This window comes from Phyllopteryx taeniolatus, chromosome 21 (assembly GCF_024500385.1).
Source record: "Phyllopteryx taeniolatus isolate TA_2022b chromosome 21, UOR_Ptae_1.2, whole genome shotgun sequence".
Classification (NCBI taxonomy): Eukaryota; Metazoa; Chordata; class Actinopteri; order Syngnathiformes; family Syngnathidae; genus Phyllopteryx; species Phyllopteryx taeniolatus.
In genome coordinates this window covers 218,457-239,522 of record NC_084522.1, presented here as the reverse complement: position 1 = coordinate 239,522, position 21,066 = coordinate 218,457, and the positions used below count along the sequence as shown (strand labels likewise).

General features: G+C 49.8%; 2 protein-coding genes across 11 annotated transcripts in view; one reads left to right on the top strand and one right to left on the bottom strand.

Moving 5' to 3' along the window:
• Positions 1-889: 889 nt before the first annotated feature.
• The window catches only part of LOC133470957 (zinc fingers and homeoboxes protein 1-like), a 31,465-nt gene continuing 11,288 nt past the window's right edge, over positions 890-21,066 (bottom strand). Inside the window, exons 7-9 of one of the 10 annotated variants that reach the window (XM_061759954.1) lie at positions 3,376-3,415; positions 3,153-3,270; positions 890-3,008 (exon numbers count right to left, since the gene is read on the bottom strand). In XM_061759954.1, the coding sequence (XP_061615938.1) occupies positions 2,944-3,008; positions 3,153-3,270; positions 3,376-3,415 (223 nt within the window). In that variant the 3' untranslated portion in view covers positions 890-2,943. Of the gene's footprint in view, positions 3,009-3,152; positions 3,432-9,158; positions 11,521-21,066 lie in introns of those variants that run through there. The other 9 variants (XM_061759955.1, XM_061759953.1, XM_061759956.1 and 6 more) reach the window with 9 other exon arrangements.
• On the top strand, positions 1,035-19,292 carry LOC133470960 (zinc fingers and homeoboxes protein 2-like). Its single transcript, XM_061759967.1, has 3 exons — positions 1,035-1,141; positions 11,820-14,412; positions 17,430-19,292. Exons 2-3 carry the CDS (start codon positions 11,999-12,001, stop codon positions 17,437-17,439), a joined length of 2,424 nt encoding a protein of 807 aa, XP_061615951.1. The 5' UTR covers positions 1,035-1,141; positions 11,820-11,998; the 3' UTR covers positions 17,440-19,292.

Here is a 21,066-nt window from a genome sequence, read left to right as displayed (position 1 = left end):
CCCAAAAACATGCATGAATTGGAGACTCTAAATTGCCCGTAGGTGTGACTGTGAGTGCCAATGGTTGTTTGTTTGTGTGTGCCCTGCGATTGGCTGGCGACCAGTTGAGGGTGTACCCCGCCTCCTGCCCGATGACAGCCGGGATAGGCTCCGGCACGCCCGCGACCCGCGTGAGGAGAAGCGGCTCAGAAAATGGATGGATGGCTGGATAAATTCAATGATATTATAATATACGTGCATAAACATAAGTAAAGATTATACTAACAACAAATAAAAAGGACAAACAAATAGGAAGAGTGCCAGAGGTCACGAGTAATGGACTCTGGCACATAGAGTTGTAAATCCATCGTCAGCGGGCCAAAGTTGACGCAACAGGCCGATGACGTCACAGCAGTTGAGGCGTTACGTCACAACGACCGAGACCGTCACGTCACGTCGCGGTGATCCGGTTTGTGGATATGAAAAGGGCTTTCGTTCTTTCATTCGGTCATCTTCCGTTGTGCTTCTCCTCACGAGGGTCGCGGGCGTGCTGGAGCCCATCCCAGCTATCTTCGGGCGAGAGGCGAGGTACACCCTGAACTGGTCGCCAGCCAATCGCAGGGCACATACAAACCAACCAACAACCATTCGCACTCACATTCACACCTACGGGCAATTTAGAGTTGGCAAAGAACCTCGCACGCATGTTTTGGGGATGTGAGAGGAAACCGGTGAAAAGCCACGCAGGCACGGGGGAGAACATGCAAACATGCAAACTCCACGCAGGCGGGGCCGGGGATTGAACCCGGGTCCTCAGAACTGTGAGGCAGATGTGCTAACCAGTCGTTCACCGTGCCGCCTTATAGCTTTAATTGACAGTGAAAATAAGTAATTTAAGAATAGAACCGGGGGAGGGGTATATCTTTATTTTATAATAAAAATAAATCAAAAATAAAGCTAAAAGAAAAAAAACGAACTGAGGAGGGCGCGAGGCCTTCAATTTTGTAAACATGCAAATAAGCGTGACGTAGTAGGTCACGTGGAATGTCGTGCAGCGCAAGTAGTTGTTTTTTTTTTTTTTAAATGTGTGCTCGTGCTTGCGTACGCGCGCGTTCGCGCGTTTCAATCTTTGGCTGCGACACGCGCGACAGCTCCCCGGCAGGTAAGACGTTCAGCAACTTGTCGCTGCTCTGCTCGCCTCCAACTCGGACGAGCGACCGTCGGCGCGCGGGGAGAGTTGTTCTGTTGGCGCGCCGCTTTTCCTCTAGGGGGCAACTTTGGTCAATACCGCCCCCCACCCTAGCCCACCTCCGCCGGTGAAAGTGCATTTCCCGACAGTTAGCCGTTAGCCGCCTAGCCGCCGAGGCTAACTTGTTTAGCTCGAGCGGAACGAGCCGCTCCGGTTGTTTTCCCGGCGAGCGAGCGAGCTTGTGGTGGCGCTCGAGCGGCTCTCCTGGTGGACGCCGACGCCGACGTGTGACGAAGCTAAGCTAACACACACACGCACACACACAGACACGCGCGCGCGCGCACAGCCAGGGTCATCCGAGGTAAACGCACACTGTGCGTGCGTGCGTGCGTGCGTGCGTGTCAATGCCAACGTGTTTTCCTACATGCGTGTTCACGTGTGTGTGTGTGTGTGTGTGTGTGTCTTTGCCTCTGTATACCTTGTAAGTTGTAGTTTGTGCGTTTTTGTGTCTACGTGTAGGGTTGTGTCAGTGTGATTTGTGTCTGAGTGCATCTCTGTGTGTGTGTGTGTGTTGTGTACGTTTTTTGTATGTTTGTCACTGTGTACATTTGTGAGACTGAGGCTCGTTTTGTTTTGTGGGGACATCGTGAGCCGAGCAACTTTTGTGGAAAAGTTGTACTGAAACTTTTTGGATTTGGATTTTTGAAAGATGATGTGCAGGTGACGTCAGGCGCGAGTGTCGTCATCTCGTCGATATCGGAGAACGTGTGTAAGGCGCGTCGCCGTCACCCAACATGAAACGTGGAGTTCGCTTTTTGTTCGTCTCACAAGTGGAATGTTGCGGTTACTCCGCAATGTTGCGGTTACTCCGCAATGTTGCCATTTACTCAGTTTGTGTCAGCGCTCGTGAGAATGGAGACTTTTGTTTTGTCGGGCGCGTGTTGCAGATGCTGCAGGCGGACGCCTGAAATGTTTCCTCCCGCCCTCCTCCATCAACACCCTTCCCCGAAAGTGGGCCATCTTTTTCATATTTTCTACCACTCATCACTTGTTAGCCGCCACGTCGGCCTTTCGTACCGTGACAACACTCGCACACGGTGCTCAGAGAGTGTGCGTGCGATTGTTTTTTGGTGCAGCAATTAATCGACAACTACTCAATTATGAAGTTAATCGAAAGCTAGTTCGGCAATCGATGAATCGTTCAGAGCCGTTGTCCAACTAAAAATTGCCCACACGCTCTGAATTTGAACCCGGCAACGGCAAATATTCTCCGACACCTGCCGTCCTCCATGAAAGCAGACTGATTTGCTTTTCCTTTGGTAAACAATCATCGACATTTTTGTTCCGGAACACACCAGGAAGTGATTCACAATCAATTGTTTGTGCATTTTCTCCACTGTCAATTTGAAAAACGGGGAAGCCGCTATTGGCGGGGGGACAGGGACGGGACCTGACCGCAAATGGCGAAAAAATGCAGATAATTGTCGCCCGTTCAAAAAACAAATATGTATTTAGCGCTTGTGTCTCGCGGCAACATCGCGAGCCGAGCAGCTGGTGCAGAAGTTGAAATGCAACCTACCTTTTGATTTCAACCGTATGCTTTTACACACACGCAGTGGCGTGAAAAAGGGATTTCTTCTTTGCCAGTTTGTCCCACTAAAATGTTTCCCGAACAACAAATGTCAATATTCGTCAAAGACAAAGTGACCACAAAATGCAGTTTTGAAATGAAGGTTAAGGTTAACGATTAAGGGAGAAAGAAAGGGAGTTTGTCTTCAGCTGATTAACGTTCTTTGGTCCTCAGCAGTCCCATGTGGGCTACATGCAGCCAAATCGGCTTCTGGAGGGGAACAAAAAGGACAAAGCAGAACAATGACTTTGACGCCAATATTTATTTTCTTGAGTGAAAATCTCAAACATCGGAACATAAAGCAACACTGAGAAAGTACGTTTGACCGAAAAAGAATTGATTTGCGAGTCGAACCATGTGCGGACTTGACATGAGCCAGAAACGGATGGACAAATGGGCCTCCCACGCTTGCACTTTTTTCCTCCAAATTCTCCTCCTCTAGCGTTTGCTCCACAGTCCGGGTTTTTATTACCTTGCGCATAAAATGCAGCAAAGTTTGAAATATAACGGTTAATGTAAGAATACCTTGTTGAAATTGCTGACGTGGGACGTGGAGAGAAAAAAAGCTTTCAATTACCTTTTTGTCTGCACTGCCTACTGGAGCGGGAGTCGGACATCTGCTGGATGCATAAACTGTAAGTTAAAACAAAATCAAATCAAATACCTACAATTACTCCAGAATACTTTTTAGTGATGATGTGTTTTGCGAGGGGAAAAAACCCCAAACATTACTTTCCTCAAAACATGACATTCAAAAAGCATTGATTCAATTGTTCTATGTTCTTTGTTCCGGCCACGTTGCTCCGCGCGCAACAAACCGACGAGCTGCCCCCCACCAGTCTTGGAAGCGAGCTGTTTTCCGTCTTTCGTTTGGCCATTTTTGGGAAGGGGAAGTGTCAATTTGCTCGAGGAGACCGGTAGCGTCGTTGCTAACGCCCGCAACAGAAAGGGAAGGGGCGCTCGCCGGTCTCGAGTGATGGCCCAAAACACGAGCAAAGCATTCTGGGATTTGTGCTATATACTGGCGGGCCGGCTCTAATACACATTTGATAAGGTCTTGCGGGCCAAATAGAATTACATTGTGGGCCAAATTTGGCCCCCGGGCCTGAGTTTGACACATGATGTAAGGCGTCGTTCCCGTCGGTCGCAAGAATCTTTTTCTTGCCTTGGCGCACCAAATTTCTAGTACTGAAAGAAAGTAATTTTTTGATTTAGTTGGATTTGATTTTGTCTTCTCTCTTTGCCACCATTCTGTTTGCACTACCCGCGGCTCAGAAAATGGATGGATGGATGTTTGCACTCCACATTGTCTTCTCATTGTCTCTCGCACCCTGCCCCCTCCTCCTTCGTCCTCTTCTTCAATCCGAGGGCGGGACGTTGGCCTCGAGGCATCGTTGCCCTCTACGGGGCGCCATTCCTCATTGCGGTGACCCAGAGGCTTGACGATCACGCACGAACCGCACGAGACCCTCCCCCACCCATCCCCGTTAAAAGACGCCGTTGACGTCTTCGGACAGCGTTGGCGGGGAATAGATGGATTCTGAATGACGTCTTTGGACGGCATTGGCAGGGAATGAGTTAAGGTCGGTGTTCATGAATAGGCTTTACATGATCAGGAGTTTTGGGGAAGATCAGCGTGTTTAAAAAAAAAAAAACGAAAAAAGATCACCGATCCGATCCCAAGATGAAGCAATGCGTCCATTGAAATGGCCTGTTCATTTACTGTATATGCTTGTGCACTTAATTGTTCTTTGCGCGTCTATTTCTGCCAGTGAGGCACAGTGACGGACAGAACAAATGAATGTTCTTCTATTCGATGGCAGCAAGTCCGTACAGTCATTCATGGATGCACTTTTGGTGACATTTTTGTTTGTTGCTGTCCCGTGAGACTTTTCAATTGTAAAATATGTTCCTTGGCTCCACAAAGGTCGGAAAGCACGGCTCTCGTCAGGTCGTGGATTCTCATCGGTCAGGTCAAACCCACATTACAACAGGACACAAATAATGCGCGCTAACTTACTGCAATTCAATAAATTTTATGTATTTTTTTAATTAATAACTACGTTTTTTTGTGCTTTTTTAAAAAATAACTTTATTGGCCGTCAGATATTTACAGTACTACGTCAAAACACACGCGACAAAGCTAAAAATAAACTAGCTTTTGGATTCAAATATACTGTGCACGATGGCAACGCGGAGTAAATGTCTTTTGCGGAGCTGATCAATGACGTCATTGATCGTATCGGTGAATTATGACAAAGCTGATCGGCATAAAATGCTAAATATCGGCTGACGCCGATCAGATCGGTGTAAAGTCTATTCATGACGCCGCCATAAGAATGATACTGGGCAAATATGCGCCTGCGTGGCAGATTTCCAAGACAAAAACCACTGCTGAGCAAAAACAACATTAATGCTCGTCTCAGTTTTGCCAGAAGACGTCCTGATGATCTCCAATACTTTTGGGAAAATAACCTGTGGTCTGACGAGACAAAAGTGGAACTTTTTCGAATGTGTGAAAAAGTCACACCGCATTTCAGAAAAAGAGCCTCATAGCGGGAGGAAAATACGGTGGTGGTAGTGTGGGAAAGGAAAAGAAGAAAGGAAATCGATGAATCGCATTATTCCCAATTCAGCAACTCCTCTGAATCATGCATTGAATACATTTTTTATTTTTAGGCCTTCCTTTTTCAGTTTGTACAGTTTTCCTTTGTTGATTCCAGATGCACATGAAGTTATTGTGCAAATCTTTGTTTTCATATTTCTTGCGAAAAAATGTGAGGTGGTCTAGCACAGATGTTGCTATGGGCAGATTGAAAACATGTCAGCAGGTCCTCTTCATTATCTTTCTCCTTCTTACGGAATGAGCATCGAAGCAGTGAAATGCACATCGAATCGCAACCTCAACAATGGAAATCGAATCGTGATTCTGCAGAAATGGAGTTTTTTTTGTGTGTGTGCGCGGGACGTGCCAGTTTGCGGAATGATTTTGCGTGATATCGCCTCTAAAAATCGGGTCCAAAAGAGGAGAAGAGTATAACTTGATTATTTGATTTTCGTCCCTCGTCTCTCCTCTGATTGGCCGACGAGTTTGAGCTCGTGTGAAATTCCGAGGGCTTCTCCAAGTCCCCCGGAAGTCTGGGCGTCCCTGCCAAAAGCTGCCCCCTCCTCCTTCGTCCTCTTCTTCAATCCGAGGGCGGGACGTTGGCCTCGAGGCGACCCGACCCGGATAAGCGCTAGAAAATGGATGCATGGATGTTCTCCAAGTCGACGCGTCAAAATGAGCGTGACGTTTTAAAGGCGTCACTTGTCCTAAAACGTCGAGTGAAATAAGGCAAATGGAAGATTATCGGCAATTGCTTTTGTCTGACTCTATTTGTTCTGGAGGATTTAAGAGGGCTCATGTAATCACTTTTGACACAAAATAGTTTTTCTTTTTCAGATCAATAATGGTACGAGTCTTCACGCAAGACCAGTACCGAGTACTGATACAACTAGTACTTTTGATGATGTACACAATGATGATGAATGAAAATTCCACAAAGATGGCCGCCTGCACTTGTAACGTGGTCTCGTGAGCGTCTCGAAACGGCACGATCGCACCTAGCCTGGCGCTCCGTAATGCTAAGCTAACTCACGCTGATGTGGCAGAAGAGCGGATGCAAAAAGAGGATGCCGGTGGGCTCTTCGCTAATTAGCGGCTCGTGACGGTCGGACCGCAGCGCCCGCCGGGCTTCGTCGGCCACGCCCCTCTCAGCACACAAACATCATGTGACGACGACGTGTTGGCGAGCTGGCGCCGTTACCGGATAAACCCGTTTAAGCAAAAGTGCCCGAAGGAAGCGAGCGACCTAAAAATAATCAACAATGTGCTCTCAGATGGCGCGAGACGGCAGCCGCGAACGCGCGTGTGCGTGCTTTTGCTGGCTCGGGACGCAGGCGGGGAGGGCGCGCGCCTCGCTCGGACCTGATCTCCGCTCGGCCCGCGCAGCCCGCATACGTTGCTAATGCGGGTCGCCGCGGAGACGAGCGCAGGACATCGGGGATCATGTGACAATCACTTTTGCACGCGCACACACACACACACACACACACGGGACTTGTCACAGGATATTTCGCCCTCAAGACCTTTCACAATAAAAGTCTGTTTTGTTTATTCAAGCGGAGCCAAAACTCCAAATGTGAATAATCACTTGCTGTTTACTTAAAACTACAAAGTATTGAATCTAAAACAGCAAGTAGCACCTCAACAAATATTTCTCTCCAAAAGCACCAACATGATCAACATTCAACACAGTAGCATAGTAGGTCAAAGGTTTTGTTCCCCTAAATTATTTGTCATCTTAAAATAAACCCTAAGCATTGTGGCGTTATGTAATATGCACAGCTGAACATTTACACTGGCTAAATATAAGAAAAGAATGTATTTCACATAAGTCATAAAACCAGCTGTTCTTAAATATCAAATGCGCAAATGTGAAAAGTGATTCTTTCACTTACCGCTACAGGGAGCCTGCGTAGCAGTGCTCACGAGTCCCACGTGTTGAGAAGGGTTAGCGAGACGGCCATCTTTGTCTTTTCGCTCTCGCGAATTGGTGAGAATGTGACGTGGAGTCGGCCGTTCCGTTTCGTGACGCAGCTCGGGTTCGGTGGTTAATATTCCGCAAGGACGAGCCTGTTCTCGCGCGGTTCAACTCGCAACCCTGCCGTCTGCGGCCTTCCCTCGATGAGCGCCCCCGCAATAGGCGAAATCCACCAAGTAGCGACCGCATTTTTGGGTGATTGATACATATTCGACCTCCCCAGATTCCTATTCACTCCCGTTAACCTCTACCATACTCTTAGAAACGTGTTCTATTGTCTTGGACACCTGTTGAACATGCAATATTCAACAAATTCCTTGTGTGTTTTGGACATACTTGGCAAATAAAGATGATTCTGATGCACAGTAGTACTGTACACCGAGTACGTTTTATTCCTTGTAGTGTGTTTTAATAGGCTAGGAAGTGTTAATTTTACCACCCAAAAAATGACAGCATCCACTCAAAATCCCACGATAGGCAAATTATGCACGATATGACTGGAAAAAAAATCTGCAGTAGGTGAAGCGTGATATAACGAGGGAACACTACGATCGTCATGGAGCGTTGCTTTGGCATCTCGGGTTTGGTTCGACTTTAAGGGGCGTGGCTAGACTCGCTCCTGTTGTCGTCCTTTCCATGCTCCTTGCGAGTGTTCTCATTTCATTCAGTCGTTCCCTGCGCCCTAATCACTGTTTAACGATTTGATGTATACATTATAACTAGTTTATTTCCTAGCTGATGAAAATGTCCACTCCAAATCTCTTTCTAGCAATACGGGAGTAAGGAACGATGACGTTAATCATTCGCTCGTTCCGACCTCCCAGTCACGAGAAGATTTTGCGGTGGAGGAGCTGTCTCGCTCCATGACGTAAATATCACGAGACGGCGCGACCTGTTATTGTATTGGAATTTCTTCTTATTATTTTTAACCCCAAGAATTCTTGAAAAAGTGGGGACAAACCACCAAAAAGGGTTTTTGGGGGTTGGTTCCGTCCCCCACCCCCCCCCAAAAAAGAAAAGAAAACATTGAAACAAAGTAGTAAAGCCTCCCCAAAGCGGTGACTCTGCGCTTGCCGAACCACGAGGATGCGTGGGATCCGTTCAGCAACGTTTGTGCAAAAGCACGCACGCGTCTTTATGATAAAAGCGGGCGGTCAACTGGAAATGTGCTGGTGGATTGTTACACACTTAATACTGTGCGTGTGTGTTATCATGCATCAATTTGTGTTGTGTGTCTAAAAGAAACAGTGAGCGTTAAAGCAAGCAGTACACAATGTGCAGCCAAACTACAGTCCCCTCCAAAAGTATTGGAACGGCAAGCTCAATTCCTTTTTTTTTTTTGCATACTGAAGACATTCGGTTTTCAAAAGATGAATATGAATATGAGCCAAAAGTTCAGAATTCCAGCTTTCATTTCATGCTCTTCACATCTCGATGTGTTAAGCAACTCAGGACAGAGCACCTTTTGTTTGGAGCCAAAGTATTGGAAGAGACATCATGAAAGGAACTTTTAAAGTTTGCTGGCAACAACCGCATCAAGTCCGCGACCCGTTGACTCGACCAGACTGTTGCATTCCTCATTTGAAAGGCTTTTCCGGGCCTTTACCGCAGCCTCTTTCGGTTCTTGTTTGTTTCTCCTCTTCAGGAGGTACAACGCATGCTCGATTGGGTTATGGTCCGGTGATTGACTTGGCCAGTCTAAGACCTTCCGCTTTTCCCCCCTAACGAAGTCCCTCGTTGTTTTGGGTCACGGTCTTCTCCCGACGAGTTTGGCTGCATTTTTCTGTCGATTGCCAGACGAAACGGTTTTGTAGACTTCAGAATTGATTCTGCTGCTCCCATCACGAGTCGCGGTGCCCTCCAAAAGTATTGGAACGTCAAGCTCAATTCCTTTTTGTTGTATACTGACGACATTTGGGTTTCAGATCAAAAGATGAATATGAGACAAAAGTTCAGAATTCCAGCTTTTATTTCACGGTCTTTACATCGAGATGACAGAGCACCTTTCGTTTGAAGCCACCCACTTGTCGATTGAGCAAAAGTATTGGAACATTTGACTGATGGGTGTTTCTAGTTGCTCAGGTGTTGCCTTTTAGATTGATTGCTGAAACATTAGACGCTGGTTGTTTTTGGCTTTGGGTTTCACCTGTGAAAACTGCATTTGCTGTTAAGCAAACATGAAGACCACAGAGCTGTCTATGGGAGAAAAGCTAACCATTTTGACGCTGAGAGAAGAGGGAAAATGGAGCAGAGCTATTGCACAAACATTGGGCGTGGCCAATCCAACAATTTGGAATGTCCTGAAAAAGAGAGGAACTACTGGTGCACTGAGCAACAGACATCCAACCGGTCGGCCAAGGGTACCCACAGCAGTTGATGACAGAAACATTGTGAGAGCTGTGAAGAAACGCCCAAGGACATGACTGCCGATCTCCACAGGGCAGGGGTGAAGGTATCAGACGGTAGACGGTTGGAAGAAGACTTTGAGAGAAGAAATATAAAGGCCATACCACAAGATGCAAAGCACTCATCAGAGAAAAAAAAGAATCGGAAGGCCAGATCGGATTTCGCAAACAAGCGCGGAGATGAGCCACTTGGACTGATGAGACCAAGATGAACCTCCAACAAAGTGATGGAAAGGCCAAAGTATGGAGAAAGAAAGGATCTGCTGATGATCCAAAACACACAAGCTCATCTGTGAAGCTTGGTGGAGGTCACGTCATGGCTGCTTCTGGAACGGGCTCGCTCGTCTTTATTGCTGATGGGAGCAGCAGAAGGAATTCTGAAGTCTACAAAACCGTTTCGTCTGGCAGTTTACAGAAGAAATGCAGCCGAACTAATCGGGAGAAGCTTCATCGTGTAACAAGACAATGACCCAAAACACACTCCCAACACAACAAAGGACTTCATCAGGGGGGAAAACGTGGAAGGTCTTAGACTGGCCAAGTCAATCACCGGACCATAACCCAATTGAGCATGCGTTGTACCTCCTGAAGAGGAGAAACAAACAAGAACCGAAAGAGGCTGCGGTAAAGGCCCGGAAAAGCCTTTCAAATGAAGAATGCAACAGTCTGGTCGAGTCAACGGGTCGCGGACTTGATGCGGTTGTTGCCAGCAAATACGAAATGTTAGTCACTGAGTTGTTTAACACATCTAGATATAAATACCATGAAATACAAGCTGGAATATTCATCTTTTGATGTGAAAGCAGTCATCAGTATGCAAGACAAACAAAGCAATTGACTTTGCCGTTGCAGTACTTTTGAAGGGCGCTCTATGCGCTCTGCTTGGCTCTCCAGCTTGTGTGTGTGTGTGTGTGTGTGTCAGTCCTTTTTTAAAGTTGCCCAGCAAAATATTTTTGCTCTCTGTCACGACGCCGCCACTCGCCGGCCCCGCGTTTTCCATGAGACTCGGCCCGTTGCCATGGAAACAACCCAAACGGCGCTGCAGGGAGAGTGCGTGCGTGCGTGCGTGCGTGTGTGTGTTTAATCAATGTAGTCATCCTCTTTTCATCTAATTGATTATTTTGGGTCCTTCTTGCCAACAACAGAATATTTTTGGCTCGCGCGGTCCAATCACCTTTGTCTGTCAGCGCTTCCTGTTTCATGAGGTCCAGTCACTTCCTGTGGGCTTGGCCTGCGTGTGCGTTTACTCCCAATAAGCATCAGTGTCGGTTCATGTTTTGTGATGCCGCAAGGGCACATTGCGTCTCCTCCGCTGCTGTTGCCACGGTAGCGTCAACACAATGTACCTCCCTCAAACCCCAACTCACAACACGCACGCACGCACGCACGCACGGTGGTCGTGCTCGTCTCATGTTCTACCAGCGCGAGCGTGCGCCCGTCAACCCGCTGGCGCCGTTTGTGCGAGTGAGCGTGTTTTTCATCCCGCGTGTGAAGTTATGCAAATGAATACTGATGAAGTTCATTAAGATCACAACTCAAAATGATCAAAGTTGTTTTTAGTGGAAGGCGCATCAACTTCCTCTTCTCATCTTTTCTTCCTCTCCAAACCGTCCTCAACACAGCTGACAGGCCACCGCCCACTTCGAGCGCCTTTCCTCCTGCGCTGTCAATCGTGTGATCATGTCAGCATGATGATTGGCGTGGTTGACTTGCGGTGGCGCCCCCGCAGGTCGACTTGAGTGATTTCAAAAAAACACAATTAGCGATAGTAACTCGAGGATGCAGTTTTTGTCAAAATCGCACGCGAAAGTTGGGTTAGGGTTTGAAGCAGTCAAGAAATGTGAAAGGAGGTAAATGTGTCAAATTGTCAAATTGGAAGGAAATCGGTCAAAATGTGGAAGGCAGAAGTAAAGATGGAAAATTGCAATAGTGGAATCATTCGGAATTCGGGGAATGGCTCCCAAGATGTCCTGAATACTTTGAAAGTTATGTTTCGGCTTTCTCTGCAGTGACTCTCTCTTTCTTTTGGCCAGGTCTGGAATGACCCCCCACAAAGTCCGGGTCAGCTGACATTGCGGCGCGAATGCCAACGCAAAGCGACACCCGGGCCGGCACCCCACCACACTCTCCCTCTGTCTCGCGCTGCGGACCCTCCCCGGCCCAGAAGCGCTCGGAGCCGACGCCCTACTGACGGCGGCCCCTCGTCGTCGTCATGCCCGGTCGCAGAAAGTCGTCCGTCCCCTGCGTGGTCCGAGTTGACCCGAATGAGGTGCCGGACGTCGAAATTTTGGACGCGAAAATGTTGTCGGAAAACAATATGATTGACGGGTCCGGGCCTTGTGAGAAAAGCGATTGCCGTCGGAGTGCGGATGGGTCGGAGCAGGAAAATCTCCATCCTGTGACGTTGGAAGACCGGCAGTCAAGTGAACAAGGTGATAAGGATGATAAGGAAGTGTCGCAGTCAGACTATGAGGCTCAGAAGAAAGAGCCCAAAGGCTATGAGTGCAAATGTTGCCCGTTCTGGTGCCAGAACCTAAAAGACTTTAAAGACCACGTGGACTCCAGCCATCCCAATGTGATTCTCAATCCACTGTATCACTGCGCCGTCTGTGACTTCAACACCCAGAAATTTGAGCTTCTCACAAAGCACAACAAGAGCCTTCATCCTGATGAGAACAACTTCAAATTCAAGAGGATCCGGAAGAACAATCAGACCGTCTTGGAGCAGACGATCCAAGTCCAGGGTCGTCCCGATCCCGAAAAACATTCTGGAAGTGACGCTGCCGTGTTCCCGCCCTACCTATCCAGCACAGTGAACTCACCAGAACACATCGAGTCCCTCCGTGGCGGCGGCCGAGTCTCCGACCGGAAGGATCCGATCGCAGCACTCAACATCAACGGCACCGTCATCATTCCGGAGCCGTCTGTCCTCCGAGACCTGTCCCACGTCAGCCCTGTGCTCCAGCGCCCGCCCAACTTTAACTGCCAACCGAAAATAGCCGTTCCTTTGAACAGTACCAAATACAACCCGTCCCTGGACCACAACCTGACCCTGATCACCTCCTTTAACAAGTTCCCCTACCCGACGCACGCAGAGCTGTCCTGGCTAACCGCCGCCTCCAAGCACTCAGAGGAACAAATCAAAGTTTGGTTTACCACCCAGCGGCTCAAGCAGGGCATCACTTGGTCCCCGGAGGAGGTGGAGGAGGCCAGGAAGAAGATGTTCAACGGTTCCATCCCTGCCCCGTCTACGAGTCGAGTCTCCGCCCCGTCCGCCGCAGCCTTCCGACAGGCTCCCGGGGAGCGTCGTTTCCCAGCGGCCACCCCGAATTCTGTCAGTGTCGTATTTGCTGAAAACGTTCCCGCTGAAGTTGCCGTCAGTTCGGGTCACTTGCTTAAACGATCCCTGATGACTCATTGCGGTCCCAAGTCCAAGAGACCCGTCATGGCAGTCGCCCCTAGTCAAGGAGGCCCTAAAGACCAGGGCCTCATGGCTCCTGTGCCAACCGTTCCCTGCCAAAAAGAGCACCATCCAATGGCTCCACCGTTCGCAACGGGTTTGAAGAAGTTGCCCGCTGTTGTGCCTTTAATGCCGTTATCGTCACCGTACACAAAGGGGAAGCTTCTCCCCCAAACCAAACCGCTGGTGTCACTTCCATCCATCGTCTTTCCGGAGTCCTTGACGAGGCCAACCATTGCGCCGCCACCCATCTTTGCCCCGCCATTTAAAAGCCCGTTACTTCTGCCTCGACTTTGCAAAGAGAGGCTCCCTACCCCGTTGCCAGCCGCTAATGTGACATCCCCAAATTCACCTCCACTCGTCACCCCTCGTACAAGGAGGCCCCCCGTCATCCAGTCCGCGCGCACTCCGCTCTTCATGCCAGGGCAAGAAGAGGAAGGCGGCTTGCGCGGAGCCGCGACGCTCGATCCCGTCGATCTTCTGCTTGGAGATTCCCATCAGAAATCCTCACTGCTCACTCAGTTCCCGCTGCTTGAAAGAATGAAGGGCAAGACTCCGGACCAGCTGAAGTTCCTGGAGGAGCACTTCCTGAGGAAAAGCTTCCTCTCCCACAGCGACATGGACAATCTGGCGCTCGCCACCCGTCTATCCCACCGGGAAATCGACGGCTGGTTTGCGGAGCGCCGTGCGCTCCGGGATAACCTGGAACTCGCCCTCCTCAACTCGATGGGGACGAAGAGGACTGAGGTCGACAGAGGCGCAACTCTGCCCCTCAATGGGGTTCACGAGCAAAGTTTTGGTGCGGAGGATCTCAAAAGCGGCTCCCTGCCTCCGACACGCTCCTTTCAAAATTCCTGCTCAGCGGCAGTCCTCAAGGGCCATTTTGCTCAAACCGAGGGGACGACTCCATCGGAGGTTTGGCCCGGACTGGCCCGTGTTGGCCTGGCACGCTGGTTTTCCGACACCCGCTCAACGCTGCACGCGGAATTATTCAACAACGGCGGTCCCGCGCTCCCGGAAAAACCTGCTTCTTCCAGCCCCCGCGGGTGCGGCAAGGAGGGCGGAGCTAAGGCTCCGGAGGCCGAGCTGGGCCGGCTGATGGAGCAGCACGCTAACGGTCTTGGCGTGCCGCAGCGTGGCGAGTTACAAGACGGCCTCGCTACCAGGTACCGTATCCACACCTCTTCTGCTAGCGTTCCTCCGTTAGCTCCACTTGAAACATCCAAGCGTTTTCCCTTCGCAAATTCAACTGTTGCTATTTTTTCCCGTGGAACCTAACGAACGACAATCCGTCGGAAAACGTCCCTTTTCGCGGTATTTGGGTATTGTATGTTTCTGCTCCCAAAATATCGAGTCCGCTCAATGTCGGAGGCGTCGGCCGGAAACACGGAATTCTGAAAAAAAACAGGGTTGCCAATGGAAATGAGCCTTTTGGCTAGAATTGGTCAACCGTTGATTTCTGTACATTGAGAATCGCCGTTGTAGACCAGGAACAAAGCGCTCGCCTTTCGCGGTGCGTGAACGGCTCTCGGTCAAAGTACGTTTGCCAGCGTGAATGTTTCAACTGCAAAATGGAATGTCGGGCATTACGGTGGCACTCGGAGCGCCACGTTTGTTTTTGGTGGTTAACCGCTGCTCGAGACCAAAAGAAGCATCCCAATCGTCTGCCGGCCATTCCTTTGTCAGGGCGGGCAGTGCCGGAAGAGGAATTGGAGATGATGTTTTGGGATTCGAGTTTCCCAAAAAGAACATTTTTGCCCAGGCTCACTTCCTGTCGGATTTTCTTATTTAGTTCCTTTTGCGCCACATTGCGTGTGAGCGTGCACGTTCTCACACGCACGCGGAGGATGGGCGTTTGTACCCAAAATAGCCGCGCCGTTGTCGGCGCCCCCCTGTGGTGCGGAAGCCATGAAAGCGTCCCGTTGACAAAAGCACGCTCAACGAGACGGCGGCTGTCGGCACTCGTCAATAATCAATTTGCGAGTCTGAAGCGAGCGCATGACGACCGTGACCGTCACGTCTCGTGCGGAAGACGTATTTTCCTTCAAAATGGAGGGTGCGTCGACCGCAGCAACCGCAACCTTTTAAGTTCGAAAACTTTCCGAGAATGCGAATGATAACGCCAAAACTTTGCGTTCACTCGTGCGTCGTGCTCGGGTGAAGCCATTTATTAGCAAACAACTGTGTTGACGCTTTTGAAACCCTAATGACACCAGAAACCACACCAATGACCCTGATCCAAAGTGGGACACCCCCTTGAGATTTTGCCCAAGGGGGGTTGGATGGCTACCATCCACGCCTGCGGTCTGCCTGCTTGTGCAAAGCTTCGCTGAGTTTCCGGGCTCCGGACAGATCTCTGGATTCCGAGTCGCGGGGAAAGCAAAAGAACTGCGGGAGGAGGTCGTTGAACTGTTGTATAAAACGGGCAGGAACGGGAGAGAAGAAGATATCCGAGCGACTGAGAATGCCCGACTCCAATTAAGACGTGGGAAATGAGAGATTCTGTCGAAACCAAACCGCCATCAGGTCGACCGACAAAGATTTCTGGCCCAATGGCCAGGAGCATAGTTGGAGATGCAAAGAACGAGCCACAGGTGACCGAAATACAGGAAAAGAGGTGCGGATGTTTCCAGGTGCACAAAACGGGCCGCACGCTCAAGTCGCCAGAAGGAAGCCATTGCGACGCCGATGTCGCGCAAAAAAAACCAATATGCCGAACAGCACCGAGACAAAAATCATTTGAAGCGGCGAGACCAAAATGGAAGTTTTGGGCCACCGCCGTAAACGTTCCATTTGGAGAGGAGTCAGCGAGGCCGATAACGGAAGGCGCTACCTCGCTCCGACTGTCAAACATGGCGGTGGATCGCTGATGTGGGAGCGACAAAGGCACGGCAAGATGAATGCAGCAAAAATAGGAGAGGAAAACCGGAAACCGCGCACGGGACGTACTCGGACATTCCCACGCGAGCCGAGTCGACCCGTCTTCGAGTGCAGGTCGCGGAGCGGCCGTCTCCGTCGTCGGGCCGCTCCGGGGAGACCTCGAGCGAGCGAGCGCTTCAGACAAGACAGCCCAAGAATTGACGGGAACTGGAACCGCAACCGACCGCAAAAGACGCCAAGCTGTCGATGATGTTCCAGGGGATCAACTTTGGATCGGGGTCATTTGTGCAGTTTCAGTTGTGCGACGATGAACGAGCGGTAAGTAAGCTTGAGTGGAAGAAAGGTCATTGACGTTCTGTGAAGCGGGGCCGAGAAATCGGCGTATGGAAACTTGTGAGCGCGACTATTTCAGTTCAGCTAGTGTTGAGTACACGCCGCAAAAGACTTATCATATTATATTAAATCTTGCACTCTCATGAGTGCAACCAGATGAAAGTTCTACCAAACGGGTCGCCTACGCAAGCGTTTCGGTCGCAGTCTCGAGTCCCTATTTTTTAGCGTCCACGCGAGTACCGGCGGACTTTTCCCAAGCTAATTGCCGACGGGGGGCGAGGAAGTGTCCCGATGAGAAGCAGGATTTCGATTTCCCCCCAAAGCTACCTGTGCGGCCATCGGTGTTCCTTCATTCCAATATGATATTTCATGTCTGATGTTATCACATCATCGGCAACGAAGGCCATATCCATGCATGGATATGTTATCTTTTGCCGTTTATGGCATATATTCTGCCTACTTTTCCTTCGCAACACGGTCTCCGGTCGGCTACCGGGAAACTCGGATGGCTCCTCCGCATCGCTGCGGAAGCTAGCTCCTACCGTCTGCGGTCGGCCGCCGCGGCTAGCTCTCGCGGCTGCCGACCTCTCCGGACCGGCGGCGCGACGCCGCCTAGTGGATATACGGCCGATGACTCGACTCGTCCAAGGCCGCGCAAGTAGCCTAGCGGACATCTACTGTCGTCGCTAGCGCGAATAGCGCTCGGTCCCCTCGGCGACCGAATCCGGTTTGCGGGCCCCGAACGGGATAACGATGGCCCCGTTCTCGTCCGGGTTGCACCGGCTGGGCTTTTCTCTCTCTCTCTCTCTCTCTCCATTCCTTTGAAAAACCTCATGAAATCTACATTACGATGCCGATGTATTAGTATGGATAGCGGCAATTTGGGGAGTCCGTCAAAATCCCCCTGAGGTGGATCGGGAGGGATTCCCTCCATTAGTTTTTGACTTTGTTTCTCTCGTCGTCCTTTCAGGTGTGAATAACAACAATCGTCTTATTAACCCCCTGCCGGCCACGTCGAGAACGGCGGCACGCCGCATCCTCGGTCGTCGCCTTGGCAACAAGAAGTGTGCCCCCCTGCCCCCGAAGGATGATTGACAGGAGGCGTGTCCCAAACAGGATCGTGACGGTTAGCTGGCGCGGCTAACGTGTTTCGTTCTTCGTCTGTGTGGGTGGGGCTGGCAGCCATTTTGATTCTGATGCTGACTTTGGGTCTTTCGGGAGGCCTGTTGCCATGGAGACTGAACTACAACACACCTTAGGCACTGCCTCCCCCCTACTTGCTGCAAGCTTTAGCCATACCCACGCTCGTGTGTGAGACTTTGTTTTAGTGCGTGTGTGCGTGTGCGTGCGCGTGCGTGTGTGAGACGTTCTTTTCTGTTTAAGTGGCCTGCTTCCACCCATTAAAAACAAGAATGCCGCGTGAGAGCGCTCGGACGCACGCACGCACGCACGTACGCGCACGCACACACGTAGTGCTTGGCAACACTTAAGTCAGTCGTCGATGTGTGCGGTGCCTGGACTTCCGCCTGCCATTCCCCTGCTGAGAAAGGGGGGGCGCCATTTGGGGATCTTCACATTCAATCATACTCAAAAACAAAGAAAAAGCACCTATAGACTTTTTTTTTTTTTACTGCAGCAGTGAAGTGCCATTTTTTTTTTTTTTTGTCATGGCGGACAGACACACTTCCTGTTTTGTCCAGCCAGCTTCCTGCAGTCTCATACATGTTGCATGTAACATGTTCATGCAGCGTAATGAACATGTAGCACGTACACGCTACACTTGTTTGCTTTGCTAACACAACTGGACCAAAACGCACCAGAAGTCAATCAGCTATGCGCGCACACACTTTCGCTGCAAAAACACAAACTCTTACCTAGTGAATTGGTCTTATTTCTAGTGAAATCTTCCTTTTACTTATTTTAACAGATTGGACTTTTTTTCAAACTTTTCAGCCAGTCTGTTTTAAGATACAAGATCTTATTTTCAGAATGTTTTCAAGTCAATTTCTGCTAGTTCCATGGGCAGATTTGTATACTTAAAACAAGACATTTTGCCCTCCGATCGGCTGGCGACCGGTTCAGGGCGTACCCCGCCTCTCGCCCGAAGACGGCCGGGGTCGCGACCCGCGTGAGGAGAAGCGCTACACAAAATGGGTGGATGGAAACAAGACATTTTGTCCCGAAAAGAAGTTTTCAAAAAAAAAATGGAGTTTTAACATAAGATCTTGTATCTTAAAATGTCTTTTTGTCTTGCTGAAAAAAAATCTAGAAAAAAAAAGCCAAAGCTTAAAATAAGTACGGTAAGATGTTTTCACTCGAAAAAAGATGAATCCAAGAGGTCATGTTTAGTTTTTGCAGTGTCGGCGTGTGCTTGTGTACTTTAACGTAGGGATGCACCGAGAATGTCAACACCTCTATGCGCACTTGTAAAAAAAAAAAAAGTTTTCTGTTCCACAAAAACGGGGGCTGGTCGGGTTCCTGAGGGAACAAAGCAAAAACCCACCAATAGGTGAATCTCGGGTGCTGAACTGTGAATACGCGGAGGTCCGCTGTTCGCATATTCGGTCTGAAGAAAACGGTGGTCTCGGCGCGTCCCGACTTTTGACTCGTTGAATGTCCAAGTCGGCTTCGTTCCGTCGTCGAGGCTTGACACGTGAATGTTGCTGCTGAGCTAACGCGGACGTGCTAATTAGCGCCCGATTTGGAAGACGCCCTGTCCTACACGCACGCACACGATTCTTCTTTGTGGCACCCTTTTTTCTCCTGCGTTACTTCTGGCTCACGTTTGTGTTTCCGTGTGACATCCCCCAATAAAATGCTTTTTACACCGCCATCTTGTGCTCGCCATCTTTACTCGTCATGTGCGTTGGGACCGCTTCGATTGATTGTTGAACTTTGACGATCGCATCTTAAAGCGTAACTGCCGCACGGCACCGAAAACGCGTTTTCCTTTGGGACTTTGGGAACGAAAGAAGACACAAATACAAAATGTTCGAATGGCGATCAAAGGCGGCAAAAGTTGGAGTTTTTCATTCCCGACAGACGAGCGCTCCTCAAACTTGATTTGTCTGCTTTTCAAGTGGGAGTGGCGCACGGCCGTCGTTCCCGCGAGGTCGGTGCCGTTTACGATCACGCTTTCTGTCAGGCTGCCGCCGTTTCTGATCTCGCTTCCTGTCAGCGTGGCGGCGGCTCGCTTTCATCAGCGAGCGTTTCAACTCGCTGTTCAAACGCGGCAGAAACAAAGCGCCTTTTCTCCGTTGAGGTGCGTCGTGTTCCGAACGTCGTTCTCAGCTACGAGGCCCGAAGGACGACACGAGCACGCGACACGGCTCTCCGAAATCCCGGAGGAGTCGGCCACGCCCGGCGGTCCGACGGGACCCGCGAAGCGCGACGGCGTGCGCGGCCCGGGCTCCTCCGGGAGTTGGCTCGGCGCCGGGGAACGTCAGGAAGACAGAAACGCTTAGTGGGAAGTGACAGACTCGAGCGGCGCTTTGAAGACCGGTAGACGCCGGCGGAGTTAATGCAGGTTAATGCCGACGCTATACATCAAAAGTGAACGTGACAGACGCAACGCGTTGACGCGGTATACGCTCGTCAGTTGTACTTGGTACCTTTAGCACAATGGCACGCTTTGTACAACAACCGCTTCTTCAAACCTGTAGCCGCCGCAACACCTGTTCCAAGCGCCGACCGTTACGCTGCCGTTCCAAATCGAAATGGGAGGTGAAGCACATATGCCGTCGGAATGACAGCCTGAATGCTATCAAAAGCGCTGACCTACAATTACAACTTCAGTAAATGATTAATAACCCTTATTATTATACGATATCATGAAAATAGAATGTGTATTTATTTATTTCCAACAGTCTTCCCATCTTACAGCCGTGTAACAGTATAGGTCATTATTATTCTTCTTTTTGTTTTTTTCAGATTTCAGCTTCTGTGTGTTGCCATGTAAATGTCATCTGCCCAAGGCCTTCAAAATCGCAAGCGTTGGCATCAAACACACACACTGTTATTTCGTTCTGTAACCAATAGGGTTGGGCATTGAGAATCGAGAACCCATTGGAACCGGGGACTAACGTTCTGGTTCTCCTATAGTCGTTCAAATTTCAAAAGTTCAATTCCTCCAGTCCGCACACCCCGAAAAAGAAGTGGCGGAAACCAATGAAGAAGAGCGCACACGAAGACGTGCTAGTGCCCGACGGCGGCCGCGGCGAACAAAAGTGAGTCTTAACTTTGTTCAAATGGATGAGCAGCGGCCTCGGTGCAACACTTGGAATCGGGCGATATTGAGCAAAGGAGGCTTTCCCGACGCGTATTGTCGGACGCGCTCCGTCCGAGCTTCGGTCAAGTCAACTCTGTCAATTTGCCGACACTGAGACAGCTAACGGGGTAAACGGTTGCTTGTACTTTTGCACTGAAGGTTTTTAGGGGTTATTTTAGTCTTCCGACCAACGTAAGCATCGATGACAGGGAGAAAAAAAAAAAAAAGCTGGACATTGGGCTAAAACGTCCCCGTGGCAACTTTACATCACAATGAATTGGGACAAAAGTCACATAAACGTTGTCTCACAGTATCGCAAACATTAACCTTGTGCCTCATC

Bases quoted from the DNA above. Each gene is read 5' to 3' on its own strand.
- LOC133470960 (XM_061759967.1), top strand. From the start codon at position 11,999: ATGCCCGGTCGCAGAAAGTCGTCCGTCCCCTGCGTGGTCCGAGTTGAC.